The 20523-nt window shown below is 35.8% G+C and overlaps 1 protein-coding gene across 1 annotated transcript in view; it reads right to left on the bottom strand.

The window, feature by feature from the left end:
- Positions 1 to 20523, bottom strand: part of LOC129248673 (semaphorin-1A) — a 323037-nt gene that overhangs the window by 33661 nt on the left and 268853 nt on the right. The window contains 5 exon segments of the mRNA XM_054888304.1: positions 6358 to 6489; positions 8170 to 8312; positions 8620 to 8731; positions 8951 to 9094; positions 9211 to 9293. Of these exon segments, the coding sequence (XP_054744279.1) occupies positions 6358 to 6489; positions 8170 to 8312; positions 8620 to 8731; positions 8951 to 9094; positions 9211 to 9293 (614 nt within the window).

The raw sequence follows: 20523 nt of genomic DNA, 5'->3' as shown, positions 1-20523 counted from the left end.
TGCGCTTAGTATTGCCTGCATAAGTTGATTATGAAATACTCAAAATGTTAGAAGAATTTTTTTTACACAAAAAGGAATTAAATTGTAATCAAAATCGAGTCTGTTATGTTACTTAAATTTATTACGGCAAATATACAAAGCAGAACATGCATTGAGCATAGGTAATACACAAAAATATTTGCTTACTTGGCTTAAAAAAAATCAAATAAGAATAAAAAAGGAGACAAAATAGCGCTTTTTTTTGTAAGAAATTTTTAAGAGTTTCTTTACCATAAAACAATCATGGCACGTATTAACTGTCATTTATCTATTTTAAGGTATTAGGAAGCAGTAGCAGCGGAAAACTGACATATTGTGAGATTTTTTTCCAGCGGTGCAATAAAGTACAACGTCAAGTCCAAAATAAACAAGATTGGCGATTGGTATGTTTTTGATGGCATCAGATTTTTAATAAGTTAGTGCGTTGGAAGTTACATCCCTAGCTGACTTCTAGTAAAAGCTGGGTGACATTCGGTTCAATAGAAGCGAAGTTATTGCGTCTAAAGTATCAATATGTTTGTGTCATCAGTTTCGAACAAAGAGCTAAATCAAATTTGGTTTTAAAATCGGTAAAACTTTTACCGAAACATTTGAATTGATGAAACAAGTTTATGACGATGATTGTCTATTTCGTTCCAGAGTTCACGTTTCAGAGATGGTTGGGAGGACATAAATGACAATGAACATACGAGCCGCCCAAAATCAGTAACCACCGAAAACTCCCTCGAAATTTTTCGTAAATTTATCAAAAATGAACCGAAGTCATCGTTGAAATTCATGGAAACGGAGTTGGACATCTCCAAAACATCGGTTTATCGCATTATAGCTGATAATTTCGGTTTACGAAAGGTCTGTGCTCGTTTCATTCTGCACAACTTAACTGAGGACCAAAAATAACTCACAATTCAAGATTCGAAAGACCTCATTAAAGAGGCGAAAAAAGACGAGAACTTTCTTTACAAAATTGTAACTGGTGATGAAACGTGGTGTTTCCAAAGTGCCGAACGGAAGACCCCAGACGAGCCACCAACCAAAAAAAAACGCGTTTGGAAAAGTAAAAAATCAAGTCGATGCTCATTTGTTTTTACGATTCTAAGGAATTGTCCACAATGAGTTTGTGCCAACAGGCCAAACCGTCAAAGCAATTTTCTATCTTGGCGTTTTGAAGCGTTTGTTGCATCGCATTCGTCGCTTTCGCCCTGAATAGCGCGAAAGAGGGAGACGGCGCGTATTGCATGATAATGTGCCATCTCATCGATCCACTCTTGTGACTGATTTTTTGACTAAAAATCGCAATTTAATCATCAATCACTCACGGTATTCACCTGATATGGCCCTCTGTGACTTCTACCTATTCCGAAAATTACACTTGGCCATGAAAGGAAAATGTTTTGCGTCCGTAGAGGCCATCCAAGCGGCTTGTACCGACATTCTGAAGGACATTCCGGTCAATGACCTGAAACTCTCCTTCGAGGAGCTTTTAGCTCAGTCTTGTTTATTTTGGACTGCCCCTTGTACATATCAATTGTTAATAGAAGTAGGTAAGGATATATTACAACTTTTGGGTTAAAAACAATTAAAAAAATTGTTGCTAGGAAAAAAAATTTTAATAAAATACGAGGGATGCACAGTAGCGTCATTTTTGTTTTATAAATAAGCGCAATAAATGTCGGTTCTGCCTTTCACATCAATAATGTATCCGTTCCATAATTTCATCGCCGGGCATGAAATACCAAAATGATACAAAAATGCCTTTGAAAAGTTCCAGTACGTTTCAGAAGCAAGAGGCGTAGCATCAGTTTTTTCAGCGGGTCAAAAACGACAACAACCAAATAAAAATATTCTTTGAATTAAGTTGGAATAGAATATGCAGGGCCGTCGAGGTAAATCCGGAAAACATTTCGAAAGCTCTGGAGCAGTAGCGTTAAGTCTAAAACCGCTGATAAAGGGATATATTTTTAGTGTATTGTTTCCTGACTGACATTGGAGCGTCGGAGTAAGTGCTAGTGAAACGATGAGTCAAGAGCAGGACAGAAGAGCTGCGATACTAGAGTCACTTCGCGCCGGAAAAAGCCCTAAAGAGATAATTGAGTGGTTTGGCTACAAAAAAAACGCAAGTTTACGAAACCCCTGGATGGACCTCGTGGCTGCTGGAAGAGAATATGTGTTTCAGCAGGACTCCGCACCTGCTCACACGGCAAAGAAGATTCAGGTTGGCTCCAGAATAACCTACCCTACCACTGGCCACCAGATTTTTGGCCACCTTCAAGCCCAGACTGCAATCCTCTTAATTATTACGTGTGGGGCACAACTGAAGCAAAAGTTAACGCGAAGCCTCATAACAGTAAGCACGCTTTGAAGACAACCATCGAGGAAGTGATGACCACAATGGACAAAGAGGAGGTAGCTCGCGCATGTGGGCGCTTCAGGTCCCGGCTGGAGCAGGTAATTGCACGAGATGGAGGTTAAATTTCATAATTTTCAACTATGATATGTGTACTCACATTATACAAAGTTAAGTGCAAATAAAATTATTTTTGAGTAAATATCCAATAGTTTTGTTTTTAAGTTCAACATTCCGGATTTACCTCGACGGGCCTGTAGAAAGCACCTACAATATTTTCTTAAAGAAATAAACTGAAATTCTTGTTGATATGCTCGTTTTGATATGAATGAAAAAAAATTTTCAAGTTCATATTTTTTAATAATTATTGAAAAGAAATTTTCCAATTTCTTTCTTTATTCTTCAAGGTTAAGAAAACAAAATAAATTTGTGGCGACTCTAGTGACTGAACTATCAAATCAAAGGAAAAGTACACACACAAAGAGTTATAAAAATACTTTTATTTATTTGTAGACCTGTTTACTAGGGTGCCGTGCGAAAAGAAGTTGCTATGTTTCTATTATTTTTTCACTACTGGTGTAAGACATCTGCTAAAATATAATAATATCGGAAAAATAATATTAAGGCTTTCGTGGGTTGTGCCAACTTGAAAATAACCCAAAAAATCGAGTCTTTTAAAAATAAAATTTGTTAAAATAATTCTTTCCTTAAATTAATCTCAGATGACAGAAGATTTTAAGTTTAAAACGTCTGAGCAACAACATTTAAAATTTTTAGTAACGGAAATTATGAGATTTTTGGAGGTACTTATAAAAAATCGGCCTAGCTCACGTAAATGTTAATATTTTTCCGAACAATTTTGAGCGGAAGTCTGAAAACATAAAACATTTAATAATTCGAATCGAAAAATAATACCGACTTCTTTGTATGGAAATCCACATTCCATTCCTTTGATATCCATTTTAAAATCACTGAGGGAATATTGGTATTTGAAACATTTTTTTCAAAATGTAATCCTTTAAAATTTAAAATTTAAATAAGTTAAATTGATGAGAAAGAAAAAACTGAGTATGCAGCGTTACTACATTCTGTCAAAAAAATACCGGTAATTGTTCATTTAACAAGCTCGCGTTACACATAGGTCTAAATTTTTGTTTGCTGGAATGTTGGTAAAACTGTTCTCTATGTCAGTCAACCGCAGGTTTGCTCTGCGATTTTCGAGCAAAGAATTCGCCTTAAATTTTTGAACGTTAAGTTTTGAATGGGATTGTGTCTGCCGAATCGTTGAAAATTTTGGAGATAGCCTATGGCAAGTGTGCTTTATCAAACACACGGGTCTACGAGTGGTATAAGGCTTTTGCAGAGGACCGAGAAGTCGTGGAAGATTTGCCTCGATCTGGTCGCCCATCAACGTCTTTAACGAATGAAAATGTCCACAAAGTCAAGAATATGGTACTAGAAAACCATCATTTAAATTTAAAGAAGGTAGCTCGTGACCTTAGCGTATCTCACGAAAAATTCGCAACATTTTACACCATCAATTGGGCATGAGACACGAAACTGCTCGACTCGTTCCAAGAGAGTTGAATTTCTTTCAAAAATTTCAACGGAAGAAGGTGGCGAAAGTGAATTCGGGTCCAACGTTTATCCAGCGCATCATAAAAGGTGATGAGATGTGGGTATATTAGTTTGACATGCAAACCAGTCAAGAGGCGGGTGAATGGCGCTATCCACATGAGTCGAAACCCAAAAAAACAGGTCAAAGTCGGTCAAAATTGAAAGTTATGCTACTCGTTTTCTTTGATTATTAGGGTGTTGTGCACTCGGAATACGTTCCAAATGGTTTCACGGTAAATAAAAAATATCATTTGGAAGTTATGCGACGTCTGAGAGAGAATGTGAGTAGGAAACGGCCCAATTTGTGGGAAGAAAACTCATGGATCTTGCACCATGATAACGCACCGCCTCACAGGGCTCATATTGTGTACACTTTTTTGACCACAAACTCGACAAATAACATCGAACAACCACCGCATTCACCGAATTTAGCTACCTGTGACTTTTTACTTTTCCTAAAACTTAAATGGCCTCTCCGCGGACGCCGCTTCGAGTCGATAGAGGTCATTAAGGAGAATTCGTTGAAGGAGCTGAAGAAGATCTCTTCAAATGCGTTTGAAAGGTGCTTTGATGACTGGAGTAATCGTTGGCATAAGTGTATTGCTTCGAATGGAGCCTATTTTGAAGGCAACAAAAAATTTTGATGATTAAACAACTAAAAATCCGAATTTCAGGTGCAAGCAATTTTTTCTAGATAACAAAAAAAGTTGACCAATAACCAAACTATCTCCCACCGAGGAGCTTTAAACGCAGAACAACCCAAGCATATTCTGAATTAAGTTGCAAATATTAAGATTTTTAGTTGCAAAAATAATGAAGCGTATTATTAAAATTGTATTCTGCATTTTCGAAAAAACCCAAATCATTGTTACAACTTAAAAAAGATAAAGGGGTTCAGATACGTCCTGAATTTTCAAAAAATCGTTTTTTTTCGATATTTCGAAAGTATAGTATCTTAAGAATATACTGTGAAATTTTTATGCGGAAATTTCCAATATTATAATATAGTTCCTACAGCCCTTTAACTTTAAATAAACTGTATGCCAATTTTGAAAAAAATAAATATATTGACTTCTTCATTTTAAATTGTTTTAATGAAAATCAGGGGAAATATGGCCGTTTATAGGTATGTTTCCCCTTCAATTCGAAACGTTTTAAGAACCACCTAGTATAGCAGATGCGCTATCTATCACTTTTTTGTTTATTTACTTACAAAGTCTATTATACTTCAAATGCACATAACAATTTGAAATTCAGCTTAAGGATAAAATATTAATCAAATAAATTTATATGCCGAATAAATTGCACAAATATAAATAAGACACTACAGTCACAACAGCACACACTTAAGGATAACCTCTATATTTAGAGAAACAACATCAACATGCGAGTATATAAATATGATATAAAAACAAAAATACAAACAAAAGAAATTACACTTTGATTGAAAGCATAAACTGATCCAATCAATGCAGCTGCAGACGCATGAAATGCCAAATAAATCAACAATGAAAAAATATGACAAACTAAAACGACAAAGTGTATGCGAGGCTATAGAAAAGCGCAAACACACACATACGCACAGAGATTGCTACTCGTGCATCTAATAACTCATACTTAAATTCAAATATTGTACCCACACATACACACACAAACATATGGTGCATGGCTGTGTGAGTTGCTCGGAGTAGACAAGCTGCCAGCCACGCAGTGAAAGCAGCCACTTCGAGCACACACACAAATGCATATAAACAAAAATATAAACACCTACTTAATAAAAGAATTTAATAGGAGAAAAACAATGCATCATAACATCATAAAAAACAACAAAAACCATGCAAATATGGGTGAGGTGGAGGTAGTTGTGGGGGAAGTCAAAGAAAGTAGTTGAACACTGAACGTTAAAAATGAAATAAATTTCCATGTAAACCAGAGCTACTAACACTACAATAATAAAAGCAATAAAGACATGCATAAAAAAAAACACAAAAATACATTGAACGATGCTCTAAGGATGTGCATATGCCAAGAATCCGCACAGCTGTGCTGCACTAAAATCATCAACATCTCAGCACAGCTGAGTGAATGTCTGCTGGCTGGCTACTTTCAAGTATTTATAAGTTAGTGGTGCTTTGTCAAGTGAAAAAGGCGCGAGGGGGGGGGGGGGGGGGGGGGAAGGGTTAGGAATTGGTGGCTTGTAGGTGCACACGCACACACGCATGCATGCACATACATTTGTACACCTACACATACATTTGCAAACACAACCGTACTGCTGCTGGGGTTAGGAAGTTGGAGGATTTTTTTCTTTTGATTTTTTTAGAATTGCGCATAGAGTGAAGCCATTTTCGTCTTACCTTCGAAGTTTTTATCACCCATTATATTGATGATTTCTTGATCCTTGCCTTGACGCCGTGAATCCAATAAATCCATATCGTCGCGATAGCCTTTTTGTTCGCCCACATTCGCGTCTTTGGAATTGATTTTACCTGCAAATGTGAATGGAGTGTATGCTGAGAATAGAGGCGGTGCAATGATAGAGTGCCAGAGAGTTGGTCGTTAAATGGGAAAAATGTTTGCAATATAGTGTGGATGATTACACAAAAGAGATGGAGTTTGCGATGGAAATGAAAATGGGGCAAATGAGGTGATTATAAATGATAGATACGAAAATAAAGAAAAAATAAAACGTTATTGTTTTGAATACTTGTTTTTGTTCTTGATATTTTTTTGTTTGTGGTTTAGGTTATGTAAAATATATATAGATATTAACATAAAAAGTTAATCGTAGATATAAAATTAAAAAAAAGTGTCTTAATGGCTGATTTTTTTATTATCTCTAACTGCAGTGGAGGATTTTTTTCTTTTTGTGGGAATATTATACAATTTTTTCGTATGTATAGGCCACAGTTTCCTTAAATTTGGATAGTTGGATAAAGTAAAAAATGTAGAGTTCATTCTGAGCCCCAAACTTATTTGTAGTGATTAAATTTCAAGGCCGATGTTGAATTTGAATCACACCTAAACGTCAACGACACCGTTGCCCTTCTTTTTTTGGGGTTATTTGAAAGAAAAGGTGTACGTCGATAAGCCAGCAACAATTCAAGGGCTAAAGGATGAGATAATTCGGCACATTAAGGGCATAGAACCTCAATTATGCTTCAGCGTCATCGAAAATTTAGACCATCGGATGGAGGTGTGCTGCCGAGGCCGATATTTTATTGCATACGTAATTGAGCCATACCAATATTATCATAATAAAGAGAAATGATAATAATTTCTTAAAAAAATTGTATTTTATTCAAAATAAACACCGACCCTTGAAACTGAACCACCCTTTATTTGATGGTCTTGAGACTTGCACTTTATTATATCAAAATTCAATGGGCTATAAATTTGCGTATTCGGAATTGTTCTAGAAAGTCGTGGAATGGTATTCAAAACTCGTTGATTTTTTTCTCTAATTTACACAAATTTCGAAAATTTGGTATTTGTTATAGAATTCTTACTCAATTTTTATAGGAAAAAAATTTAAATTGAAAAAGTAAACAGCCAAAATTTGTAAATAAGTCCAGTTACAGTTATTTAGCGCAGTGTATCTCTATAGCTGACAGGCTGTTCTAAAGCTGCCATTACGTTTAAAATTAAAAGAGGCCAAGAGAGCAAAAATTGAAAAAAAAAATCATTACCTTCTGTGTCATAAGACAACCATGCCAAGTGCACAAATAATTTAGCCAACTGAAAGCTACTCTAAAGGCTGCCTCCACTGCTCCACGTATTGTAGATATTTGCAGTGGCTTCGACAAAAATGTATACATTTTTTACCACTCAGTTGCACTACACCAACTGTGGAATTTAATTTCAGTAAAACTTGGCAATACGCCATTTTCTGGCACGCAGCCAAATCTCTGCCAGGCTTACCAATGCCGCTCATGAAATGTTCGTTATTATAATGATAGAATGATAAAAATTAATATTGTTGAATTTTTCGCCTTTATATTGCATTTTCCTCTTCCTCTTCCTCGCCCTTAGTCTATTTGGTTTGTTTGGTTTGACTGCAGGATAGTCAGTAATAAAAAAACAAAAAAAAAAAAAAAAAAAAAATCTGCCATACCGACACACTTAAATAAATGTACACGTGTAACAACAACTGTATGCATGCAACTTACCTGATGGGCATGCCGCATGTTGCCCAGTTGCAACATTCTGATAAAAATAATTCTCTTCCAACCAACGCGGCGCACCATGCGAACGACATTTGCCAGCAATTTTATCCCAAGCACAGTACGGATCCTGCAGCGCCACACACTCACTACTCAAGCAGAGCAGAGAAAGAGACGCAAGGTAGATGGATGTAGAGAAAGAACAATGAAAAAATGTATATATGAAATACAAATTAAACAAAAGAGAATTAAAAGTAAATTCGCGTTTTTACAATGTATTAACTGTCGCACGCCGCACAAATGTATGCAACGGCTAACCGCTGACGGTCGCTGATGGTCACTGACGCAGCAGCAGCGTAGAGTGCAATAAAAGCAAAAATCACGCTGCCAACGCGGGTGCAACAACGACCTAACGACGACGTCGCGTACTCCAAAAACGTCGCATCTCACACTCACCTACAGCTGGTGATTTTGTCATCATGACAGCGATGCAATTGTATTGCAATCACTTGGCTATCGGTGACAATGATTAATTTTCCGTCGTCATAGCTGCCATCCTTCGGTTGATCTGTGAGAAAGGGGAAAAATAAAAAAAATAAAAAAAAAATGTGGCAACATTTTAATGAGTCTTTTCATACTAGCAGCACTACCACTCAACTACTTTCAGCACAGCAACAGAGCAACGCAATGTGAATGAGCTGAATGCTGTTTTTTTTTTGCTTTTTTTTTTTGCTTTTTTTTTTTGTTTTTGTTTTTGACTTTTATAGATTTTCCAATCAAAACTTACCATACTGCATTGTGCGCATAATTTCCAGATTTCTGATGGGTTCACTCTTTGGCAGTACATCGATTTCCTCAATTACCACCGATGACACTTTCGCATCGGAATCGGCGGACTCAGCATTTACGGATTTTATAATTTTCCCATGATCTGTAATGGAAGCAGAGTCAAGTTACATGTGATGGATATAGAAGTAAAGAAAACAAAAACAAAATTATTCATACATAAACCCCCCTCCACACCCAATTCCCCTCCATTTTACTTACCTGTGCCAATGAATATCACATCGTAAGTCTTTCCGCCGGGCGTTTTTATCTGTGCATCCACAGCGATTTGTGTGAAGCGATAACTGCAAGAAGCAAATTAATTGTTATGTAAGTGAATAAATGTATGCGTGTGTAGTAAAAGGGCTAAGAAAATAGAAATGAAGTACAAATGCATGATGTACAAAAGTCAAGCAAGCCGAGTTAGAAAAGGATTGGCTGAACTTAACGCGCTGGCTAACAGCGATTTAACGACGACGATGTTATTCTGCCTCAGTTGTATAATTAAAATTCAACAACGCGCGCCAAGTATTGCCGTTATTTTTACGAGCCCAGCTCAGCGTCGCTTAGTGGGTGGCTACCAACTTAGTTATTCACAACAAAGTGTGGCGACTACTCATTGAAAATGACAAGGGTACGAATAAAAATACCAATAACAATGAATTTAGCTCAAAGAGACAATGGATAACAATGGCTGATCCCCACATCACTGACGTACACAGTTGATAACGATGCCAACGCAAACAATGATGGCTTGTAAAAGCATGTCATCAAAAGCGAGAATAAAACAAAAAAAGCACAGAAACAAAAAAAAAGCAAAAAAACAACAGAATGGGATTGCACAAAGTAGTAGTACTCGTAATTAGGAACGTGATAATGTAAAAAATTATTTTATTCTGTTTATGAACGTTGCACGGTGGGAGAATCGTAAGTATTTATAACTAAGTAGTGGAATGAAAGTAGAGAAAAGTAATTTATTCTATAAAATTCGTATGTACTGTCAGCGTCAAAATGAAGTGTACCACATCGTGAGACAAGTTTTGACTATTTATAAATATTTTTTAAATTCTGCTTGAATTAGAAATCAAAAATATAAAAAAATAACTGGCGCATATACTTCTTATAGGTGTTTGCTCGAGATCCTTCTGACCACGGGTAGTTCAGTGGCGCTCGAGGGACCTTCTAATGCAAACAAAGCCGCAGTTCTCGAATTTGGTAGGTATCCTTACCGGACATTCCCCGTTAGGTGTCTATGTGGTCGGTCGTGGGATTGCTTCAAGTTCTTTCTGCAGAACCTGTCCAGAGGACGAGATGGAATCATCTCAGCATCTTCTTTTCAGCTGTCCTGCTCTCGTCGGGCAAAGGCTTAGACATCTGGGCTCTCACTTTTTCGCTATACCGGCGAATATTGCGGGTTTAAATATCACACATCTGGTGAAATTCATCAGTAACTAGAAGCGGCAAGTGATTTTTTATGAGCAGCTTTTGCAGGGCAGAAACACTCGTAGGTTTGCCATTGCCTGTCGAGGGGCTATTAGAAAAAAACGTTTCCTATCATTTTGCTGTTTCATGCACGGAAATTTGAACCTAGCCACTTCCGAATGGTAGCCACGCACTAACCTACTTTTACGTTTCACTACTTCTGTTGCATTTTTATTTACTACATCAAAATTCACATAACGCAAAATTTCAAACTATGTCGCAAATTTATAAGAATTAGCAAATTTTAATTTTTTTTTAATCTGAATAAAAATTTTGAACTTTTAATGAAAATTTGTAAATTAATAAAAATTTGCAAACTATGTCGCAAATTATTAATTTGCAAATTTTCATCAAAATTTCAAAATTTTTATTCAGAATTAAAAAAAAAAAATTTAGTCTCGCAGTTTTATAGACCATTCCGTTTAAGTAGAACAACGTGCAAGTTTAAAATGGCACTAATTGCCACGAAAAGTGCGCGAATTGTTTTATATAAAACAAAAAAATGTGCAACATAACAGCAAAAAAAAATTGTCAGAAAGCAACGCAAATTTTGAGCCACTGGGAAGTTCCACTTTATTTTCCCAAAATTTGCTAGGCTGTAAAATGGCATGCTTGAAATTTTTTCTTAAGGCTCCTTCCTGATCTAGAGACGTGAAAGTTGAAGGAAAACAATCGATATCAATTGAAAATCGTTTTTATTCATTAGATCAATTCTTTATGTAAAACAAAAAAAAAATATGTTTTTCAATGACAATAATAAAAAAATTGCTTAACCTGGCGTAACTGATTGGGCTGCGCAGGTACGCCTAAAAAAAAAGCTCTTCTTCTCCCTAAAATTTGTCACAACTTGAATAGCCACTACTAAGAGCAGTTGGACTATTATTTATAGTTGTAGAGTATTTTCGTATTACTGAGGTATCTTGAAGCGAGTGAATTGCCTGTCAGCGTGACTACTATCGATCGCCGATCATTCAGAGCTTATCATGATCTCTACAAAGTTTAGAAATAAGGAGAGCAGTAACTTATTTAGCAGTAACTGGGCAGTTTTCCAATACTGCGAAGAGTTTAGAATTCACTAATACGAGGATTTCAAAAGTGTCAACTTAAATTTTTTGGTTAAAATATGCAAAAATTATATCCGTGGAATATTATTGCAGAAACTTGTATATAACGTCCACTGTATGCATACATAATTAAAAACATATATCTATGCATGCTTAGTCATGTTAGCCATTTATATGAGAGAGAGAAAGAGGGAGTGAGATACCAACATGTCAGAAGCTATAACATTTTTTTCCATGATGTATGCGAATAGCAGTGCTATGTGTGTGTTATGCAGGTATGTATGTAGGTATGTACGCATGCATGCTGGAATTCATGTATGTGCGTATGCAGAAAAGAGAAGTAAGCATATTACAGAGAATTAACAGAACAAAACATTTTACAAGCAGTAGAAATTTGAAAATTAAAGTATTGTTCGCCAGTTGTTAGGGAGACATGGCGTATGAGTAATCTCCGAAGTAATTCATGAGAGCAGGTTTTTGCCCTCATAATTCAATTTCAATTGCCGTTGCTTTATTCAAATCGAATAAACAAAACAAAATATTTTTCTTAAGTAAGACATTTTTCGAGAGAAATTAAATTTTTAGAGTGACACAAAATTTTCAGAGCGAACAAAATTTAATAATTTTCTTTATAACTTTTTCCTTTGCATTTGGACATTCAAATACTCGTATTCTTAAATTTAAATCCAGCTTTCGCATGAATTCGTGTTCTTTTAAGCAAAATAAATGCATTTGTCCTTTACAATGCTTACATTGAAATACTATTTTCCAGATTTTTTTAGTTGTCAAATTTATTTCGAAAATATTATTTGCTGATTTTCAACAATAAACTATGAAATTGCTGGTGCGAGTGGAGCGTAGCTTGACAACGGTAACAAGCATTGAAAATAACAGTTCTCATGCATTTTAGTTGCTACGTAAGAAAGTTAGTTAAATTTTAAACTAGCATTGCCGAAAATCTATGAAACTTTTTCGTAGAAAACTTGAACAACTTTGACAATAACTTCGCGCTGCCTTTGATGTGCAACTAAATGACACAGTGAAGCTCCTAAATACATCAGAAAGCCAACTAATACACGCACACACGCACATAGACACGCATTGAAAGTACGAGTACGAGCGAGTGTATGGAGCAAGAAAAGTAGCTGGTAAAAAGAAAAGGGGGGGAAAAGAAAACAATTGGAAGTACTTGCATCAACTAGAAATACAACAAAAAAAAAAAAACAAATAAAATAACAAATAAAAGTTGCCAGACTTAGTGACCGAGAAGTTGTTAGTTTGTTGGACCGACTCGAGCGCTCCGAAGATTGGTTATTTGGTTGTTTGGCTCGTTGCATGGTTACGAAAAGTTATGCTAGTTCTAGTTTTCATTTAACTTTTCACAAAATGTTTCGAAAGCCAATATGGAAGTCACATTGCAATAGTACGTCGCACACAGTTATGCACACAAATATTGACAACTAAGTGAAAGAAATAAGATATACGAGGGGGGAGCAGGGTGTTTGAAAGCGAAATAGTAAGTTCAAAGGAAGATAAGGTGAATGCAGCCGTAGGAAATTGCACACTTTTTATAATTTTAGGCAGCACACAGCAGTTTTCTATAGCGTAAATGAGATTTCATTGATGCCTTTAGCGGCATAGTCATTGCCCTGCCGAGCAAATTGGGATAGTTTAATAAAAAAGCTGGTTCTGTGGTGGTTCACATTTCGTGCCTTTTTGAGGACTGATGCAACCAAATATTGACGATGTCAAAACCGAAAAGTGAAGACATGACACATTGCGCTTCTCTCACAAAAGCAACCGCATGCGTTTATGAATTTCGAATTTGAGTGGTGGTTTGAATTTTGAAAGAAGAAAACTCAGCCTGATCCTGAATAGATTAGGCTTACCACTTTTAATAAGTAATTTACGAGTGATACTTGATTCCAAACTCCATTGGAAGCCACACTTTGAAAATCGGGCAAACCAGACCAGTATAGCCTTCTACTCCTGCAAATCTATGTTCAGCAAAAAAAAAAAAGGGAGACTCAAGCGACAGGTTGTGCTTTGTACTACGTGGTATATATATATGTATAATTGCCGTGTACACTCTTTTTGGGTGTTTGGCCGAGCTCCTCCTCCTATTTGTGGTGTGCGTCTTGATGTTCCTCCACAAATGGGGGGACCTACAGTTTCAAGCCGACTCCGAACGGCAGATATTTTTATGAGGAGCTCTCTATCTGGACTCAAAACGTCATACTTCCTATCGAAGCTAACGACAGGCACCCGATTGGCCACCGGCATCGAGAATAATGTGCACCGCTCTGACAACTGGTGGTATATCTGACTGTGGCCAGTGCTTACTTCATTTCCCCAGACTCCGTTTAACTCGAGCCTATACGCCGCCTTCATTGGTTCCTTTCCAATTTGAAGATCTAGAGGTTGCATGTTCAGAATGGCATTAAGGGCATCATCAGATGTCGTACTCATGGCACCTGTGATCATGGCCCGCGAATATACTAAAGCATGACATCATTTTGACTAGTTTTGACTACACTTCCTTTGATTTGTTAATTACCATTAAATTTCTATAAAAATATTGTTCGTTCTACAACAAATAGCATATAAATAAAAGTCTGTCAAAGACTGTTTAAGAAATTTGTATAAAAATTTCACAAATTTTAACCAAAGTTTCAAAAATCATCACAATTTAAATCCAAAAACAAAGTACGCAGTTTTATTATTATACATATTTAATTTTAGTACAATAAAGTGCAAGTGGCTAAAACTTGAACTTGATTTTTGATAATTTTTTTCCTCGTCGATGTTGCGCATTTTTCTCATATAAAAAATGTTATGCCTTCGTAGGTTTTTCGCGGACTGTATCACATTATATCACATCACATCACACTAGCACATCATTTCACAATCCACCAGTAGACATAGTAGCCCAATTGCCTCCCATTATACGGTTTTACAAGGTCTGAGAAAAGCTGACATCAGCGAAAATGTGCCAAAGATGTGGTACATAATACAGGGTTTGATTGAAAAGTAAAGAGCCTTCCCGCGCGGAGCGTCTGCCAAGCGAAAATACCGCGTTTACAGTGCTTCCTGGAGGTACAAACTCCTTGTGAACGATGCCTCGAGAATCGAAAAAGATGATCAGCATGGTTTTGACCTTGGATTTCGACATGCACGAGGGTCAATGTTGAACAATTCACGAACCCGGTTTACATCTTCGTCTGTTTGCGTCGCCTTTCAGATCGCTGTTCGTCTTCGACGTCCTCCCGGCTTTCCTTGAACGACTTGTGCTACCATTTTACCTGGGCACTGGACAGAGATTGGTCCCCGTAAGCCTCCTTGAGTAGCCCAATGGTTTCGGTACTCGTTTTGTTCAGCTTTACGCAAAATTTGATCGAGTAACGTTGCTCCAACGATCGCTGCATTTTCGCCACTGCAAAATCCTAACACACTTTTAAAACAGCTTTCACGTGCGGAGCGATGTTGACTACACCGCTGTTGCCAGCGAACTGGGACCGGTTTGTAGTGGAAGGGGAAGGTCCAACGATAATTTTCCCCCACCAGCCGATTCGGTTGATCGCTTGGCAGACGCTCCGCGCGGGAAGGCTCATTACTTTTCAATCAAACCCTGTATGTATATTGTCTCATTTTTAGCAGAATATTCAAGTAAATAAATTCATAAAATTTAAGTTTTATAATGCCTTGATTTATAAATCATAAATATTTTTATATTTAAAAAAAAATTTTTTTGTATGTAAAAATTTATTCATAAAGTTAAGTTTACACTAAATATAATTTAGAGCGCAGAATAGTTACTCATACGACACGTTGATTTTCACTAATAATTTCTTTGTTCTTTCACAAAAGAAAAATTTATACTCTAATGGGTTTGTGCATGCCTTCCATTCAGTTAATATTCATGCAAATTTTGGATGCTTCTGTAAGTAGCACCATAAATGCGAAATATAAACATTTTTAGCTAAAAAATGTATGAATCTAAGAAAGATTGCCTCGTTTTAATCTACACTTCGAACTGCAGCCACACTCAATGCAGCTCCTTTGCTTTTTTCCATTAAATTTGTGCTGTGTGCTTAACCAGTTTTTTTTTACTGAAAACCAGTATTTATTTGCAGATTTTTTGGAACGCCTCAATAGGTTATCTCCCTTCATGCCGTACCAACTTAGACCAGTCCATTTTACACTTTTAAACTTTCACATGAAATGGTATGTGTTTTCCTGCAAACGTCAAGCATTTGCATAGAGAGAGTGCCTGAGTAACCGAGCTGCCATTCATTATATTAATAATTGAAATCTCGCCCACACACATTCGCATTGAAATACGTAAATATTTGAGTTGTTCACTCACTGGCACACAAAAACACGAGTTGGATTCTGAAATGGTTTTAAGTACCATTCAGGAAGGTCAATTAACTATTCAAGCGAAATGTTCAAATGTGCACGCATACATGTGCAAAAGTTGGAAATTGAATCCGAAAATACGTTTAGAGGAGCATTTTCCGGAAAGCGGTAAAATACGACTGCGAAATTGTTCTGAAGTAGTTTCTTTGTTTTTATATATATTTTTTCTTTTATCTTACCTAATCGAGGCCTAAAATTATATATACATATATAATCGAGGCACGCGCGGCGCCAATATTAGCATTCTTTCTGACACTCAAACAGCTCTAAAATCGCTGGATAGCTTTTCTTCCAATCAAAGATGGTCTAACAATGTTTTAAAATCCTCAACACCCTAGCGTCAAGAAACTTTGTTACCTTGATGTGGGTTCCGGGACATGAGGGCACGAAGGGGATTCAATTACGGACACTTTAATGAAAAAGGGCGCAAGCTCTCCCTTCATTGGTCCTGAACCTTTCTGCGTGGTAAATAACAGCTTCAAAAGTGTTTTTCTGCGTGAGCAGGAACAACGAGGCCTAATCGATCACTGGAGAGCCCAATCGGGCATGCGGCAATCAAAAAGACTCATAAAATAGAAAATGCGATAGAAAATGATTCCTGTAGACTATGCAAAGAGGCACAAGGAACAGCAGAACCTATTCTATGCCCAGCAGTGGCACCGCGCAGACTAAATTACCCGGGAAATGGGGCTATAGATCCAAACCCTTTTAGGATTTATGAACAGCCTAAAAGTGTTTGAGTAGGCTCCATGGCTGCACAATAGATCTCTTCAGGTCACAGTGCACAAACAGCAAATCAATAATAGTAATAATCGATTTATAAATTTATTTTTTGTTAAAGGTTTTTCTCGATTTATAATATTACATAACCTTTTAAGTATCAAATCGATTTATTTATGATTATTGATTATGTTATATTATCGATTTCTTGATTTACTTTTTTATAGATTATTAATTATCGGTTTAAATCGATTATATTTTTTAAATTTTTTTTTAGAAATTCTGAATAGAAACTTGTAAGTTTTTTGTATTTTTTTAATTTTTTGGACATTATGGTATAAAATTGTACACAAAACTTCACAATTTTTTATACAGAATTTCTAAAACAAATACAAATAATAATAAAAAAATTTACAATTTTTTATTCAGAATTTCTAAAAATCTAAAATTAATAAAACAAAAATATTTACACTCTTTTCCAGAATTTATAAAAAACATTTAAGAAAAATAATACAAAAAATTTACAATTTTTTATTCAGAATTTCTAAACAAATAAAAAAAAGTTATACTAAAAGTTTACAATTTTTTATTCAGGATTTCTAAAAAAATAAAAAAAAATTATACTTAAAATTTGCAATTTTTTGTTGTGAATTTCTAAAAAAATTAAAAAAACATAGTACAAAAAAATGTATAATTTTTTTTCAGAATTACAAAAAAAAGCAAAATTAAAATAATAATACAAAAAAATGTGTACGGTTTTATTCGGAATTTGTAAAAAATTAAAAAACAAAAAATAATAATAGGACTATGAATAAGTTCGTGCGGTTTTACAACAGATGGCGTAACTTGATTATTATTCCATCGATCCACATTTCCAAACATTCATTGGAGAGCTACTGTCGTAAGGCACAAACGTCAGTATAAGTTTTTTATTTGAAGCGTAAACAACAATATTTTTACCACACTTGAAAATGTCGAATTTCGTGCCAAATAATGTGTTTTTGCGGGGAATTCTTCTTCATTATTTCAATATGAAGAAAAAAGCAGCCGAAAGTCATCGAGCATGCTCTAGCTGAGCGAACGTGCCAGAAGTGGTTTGCACGCTTTAAAAGTGGTGATTTTGGCTTGGAAGACGAAGAACGCGAGGGTGCGCCGCCAAAGTTCATGGATACCGAATTGGAGGAATTGCTCGATCAAGATCCGGCTCAAACGCAAGAAGAGGTTGCAAAAACTTTGGGAGTTGATCAATCAACCATTTCCAAACGTTTAAAAGCCATGGGAATGATCCGAAAGGTAGGCCATTGGGTACCGTATGAATTGAAGCCAAGAGACGTTGAACGCCGTTTTATGGCATGCGAACAACTGCTTCAACGGCACAAAAGAAAGGGTTTTTTGCATCGAATTGTGACTGGCGATGAAAAGTGGGTCCATTACGACAATCCAAAACGTCGGGCAACGTATGGATACCCTGGCCATGCTTCAACATCGACGTCGGCGCAGAATATTCATGGCCTGAAGGTTATGCTGTGTATCTGGTGGGACCAGCTGGGTGTTGTGTATTATGAGCTACTGAAACCGAATGAAACGATTACGGGGGATGTCTACCGACGACAATTGATGCGTTTGAGCCGAGCACTGCGAGAAAAACGGCCGCAATACGCCGATAGACACGACAAAGTTATTTTGCAACATGACAATGCTCGGCCACATGTTGCACAAGTGGTCAAAACATACTTAGAAACGCTCAAATGGGATGTCCTACCCCACCCGCCGTATAGTCCAGACCTTACGCCATCCGATTACTATCTCTTCCGATCGATGCAACATGGCCTGGCTGACCAGCACTTCCGTAATTACGATGAAGTCAAAAAATGGATCGATTCGTGGATTGCGGCAAAACCGACCGAATTTTTCACAAAGGGAATCCGTGAATTGCCAGAAAGATGGGGAAAAGTAGTAGTAAGCGATGGACAATACTTTGAATATTAAATTTGTAACCATTTTACGTCAATAAAGTTTCAAATTTCGAAAAAAACCGCACGAACTTATTCATAGTCCTATTACAAGAAAATGTAGTTTTATATTCAGAATTTCTGAAAAATTAAAAAAAAATTATACAAAAAATTTAAAATTTTTTATTGTGAATTTCTAAAAAAATGAAAAAAAATTTCTAAAAAGAATTAAGAAAAGTAATACAAAATATTAGGTACAATATTTTATTCAGGATTTCTAAAAAAATAGAAAAATATATACAAAAAATTTGCAATTTTTTATTGTAAATTTCTAAAAAATTAAAAAAACAGAGACAAAAAAATGTTTAATTTTTTTTTCAGAATTTCAGAAAAAAAAATTAGAATAATAATACAAAAAATATGTACACCGGTTTATTCAGAATTTCTAAGAAAATAGAAGAAAGTATACAAAAAGTTGTAAATCTTTTGTTCAGAATTTCTAAAAAAATTAAAAAAAGTTATACTAAAAATTTTAAATTTTTTATACGGATTTTCTACGTTACAGAGTGATCGCAAATTGCGTGATTTGAAATTCTGAATAAGAAATTGTGTTTTCTTTTGAATTATTTTTCTTATTTTGTTATATTAATTTGTATGAAATTTGCTTAAGGCCTGGAGAAATATGGTTCTTTTTATGGTATGCGTTATACTTTTTTAAGAGCATTAAAAAAATTAGACATAAGGAAAATAGTTAAAACTGTGTAATCCAACGCACTACAGGTATGTTAAACCCAGTATAGAGAGAAAAAAGTAAAAAAAATAATTAAATAAAAATATAATTTAAACAAAATTTTAAATAAAAAACAAATTTAAAAAATAAAGTGCGTGTAGCGTACATAACAGGAGTGAAACTTTCAAGGCAGACAAAGAAGGAGGAAGAGACCCGAGAGAGAATGAGAGAGAGAGAGAGGGAGAGAGAATATATATCTAAATGAGTTCACAATACAAATAGACAAAATTTACAAAACACGAAGAAGGGTCGACCGGTGTAGGTAAACGCCGGACACAAACCGTGGCAACAACGCGCACTACTTCGAGCGTTTATCACCCGCACAAACGCAGCGATTCCAGGACCGCAGCACCGGCACAAATTACCGCAAGGCCAAATTACCAATAAATCCGACGCCGGAATGGATAGCTCTTTATAGTACGCACAAGCACTAGCCAGGAAACGGAAATAAGCGCCAAAAAGTACGCACCAAAAAACAAAAGTAGGAACCAAAAAAAAGCCCAAAAATTGGAACAAAAAACACCCCAAACTGTAGGCTTCAAGGAAATATGACGCCAAAAGTAGGCCCCAAAAATATATTTCCTACAAGTTTGCACCAACAAACAAGCACCAAAAAGTAGGCAGTGTTATTTCTCATTAGAAATTAGCGACCACAACGCAGAAAAAAATAGCCTAAAGTGTATCTAAGATATAGGTATAAAAGGTAGCTCTCTCTCTCTCTCTCCTTTTCCTCTACGTTATATCTTTTTCTCACTCGCGGAACGAAAATGCCTAAATTGTTGCATGGTCTTGAAATTTTATTCTCTATTCTCGCTCGTACATCGACGCCTAAGAAGTTTCACTTCAATAAAAGTTATGTGGACCAATTTAATTCATACCTTGCGGTTTTACTCAACCATTTCAGTGAGAATTTGATTCGATTTCTAATCTGCGCTTTCAAATCGTGCCATCATTCCGTAATTCCATTTCGATATATTGGTTTCTCGATTAATACCACTTTGTCTCTCTATTTTATGCAGATGAATACGATGCATAAAGTTACAGTGAAGTCAATTTTAGGTCGTACGAAGTTCAGTGTTACATAAATCGCAATTTTTTTTTCATTTAA

Source organism: Anastrepha obliqua, chromosome 5 (assembly GCF_027943255.1).
Source record: "Anastrepha obliqua isolate idAnaObli1 chromosome 5, idAnaObli1_1.0, whole genome shotgun sequence".
In the NCBI taxonomy this organism is placed as follows: Eukaryota; Metazoa; Arthropoda; class Insecta; order Diptera; family Tephritidae; genus Anastrepha; species Anastrepha obliqua.
The sequence above is the reverse complement of the archived record's forward strand: the minus strand, read 5'-3'. Positions and strand labels throughout refer to the sequence as shown.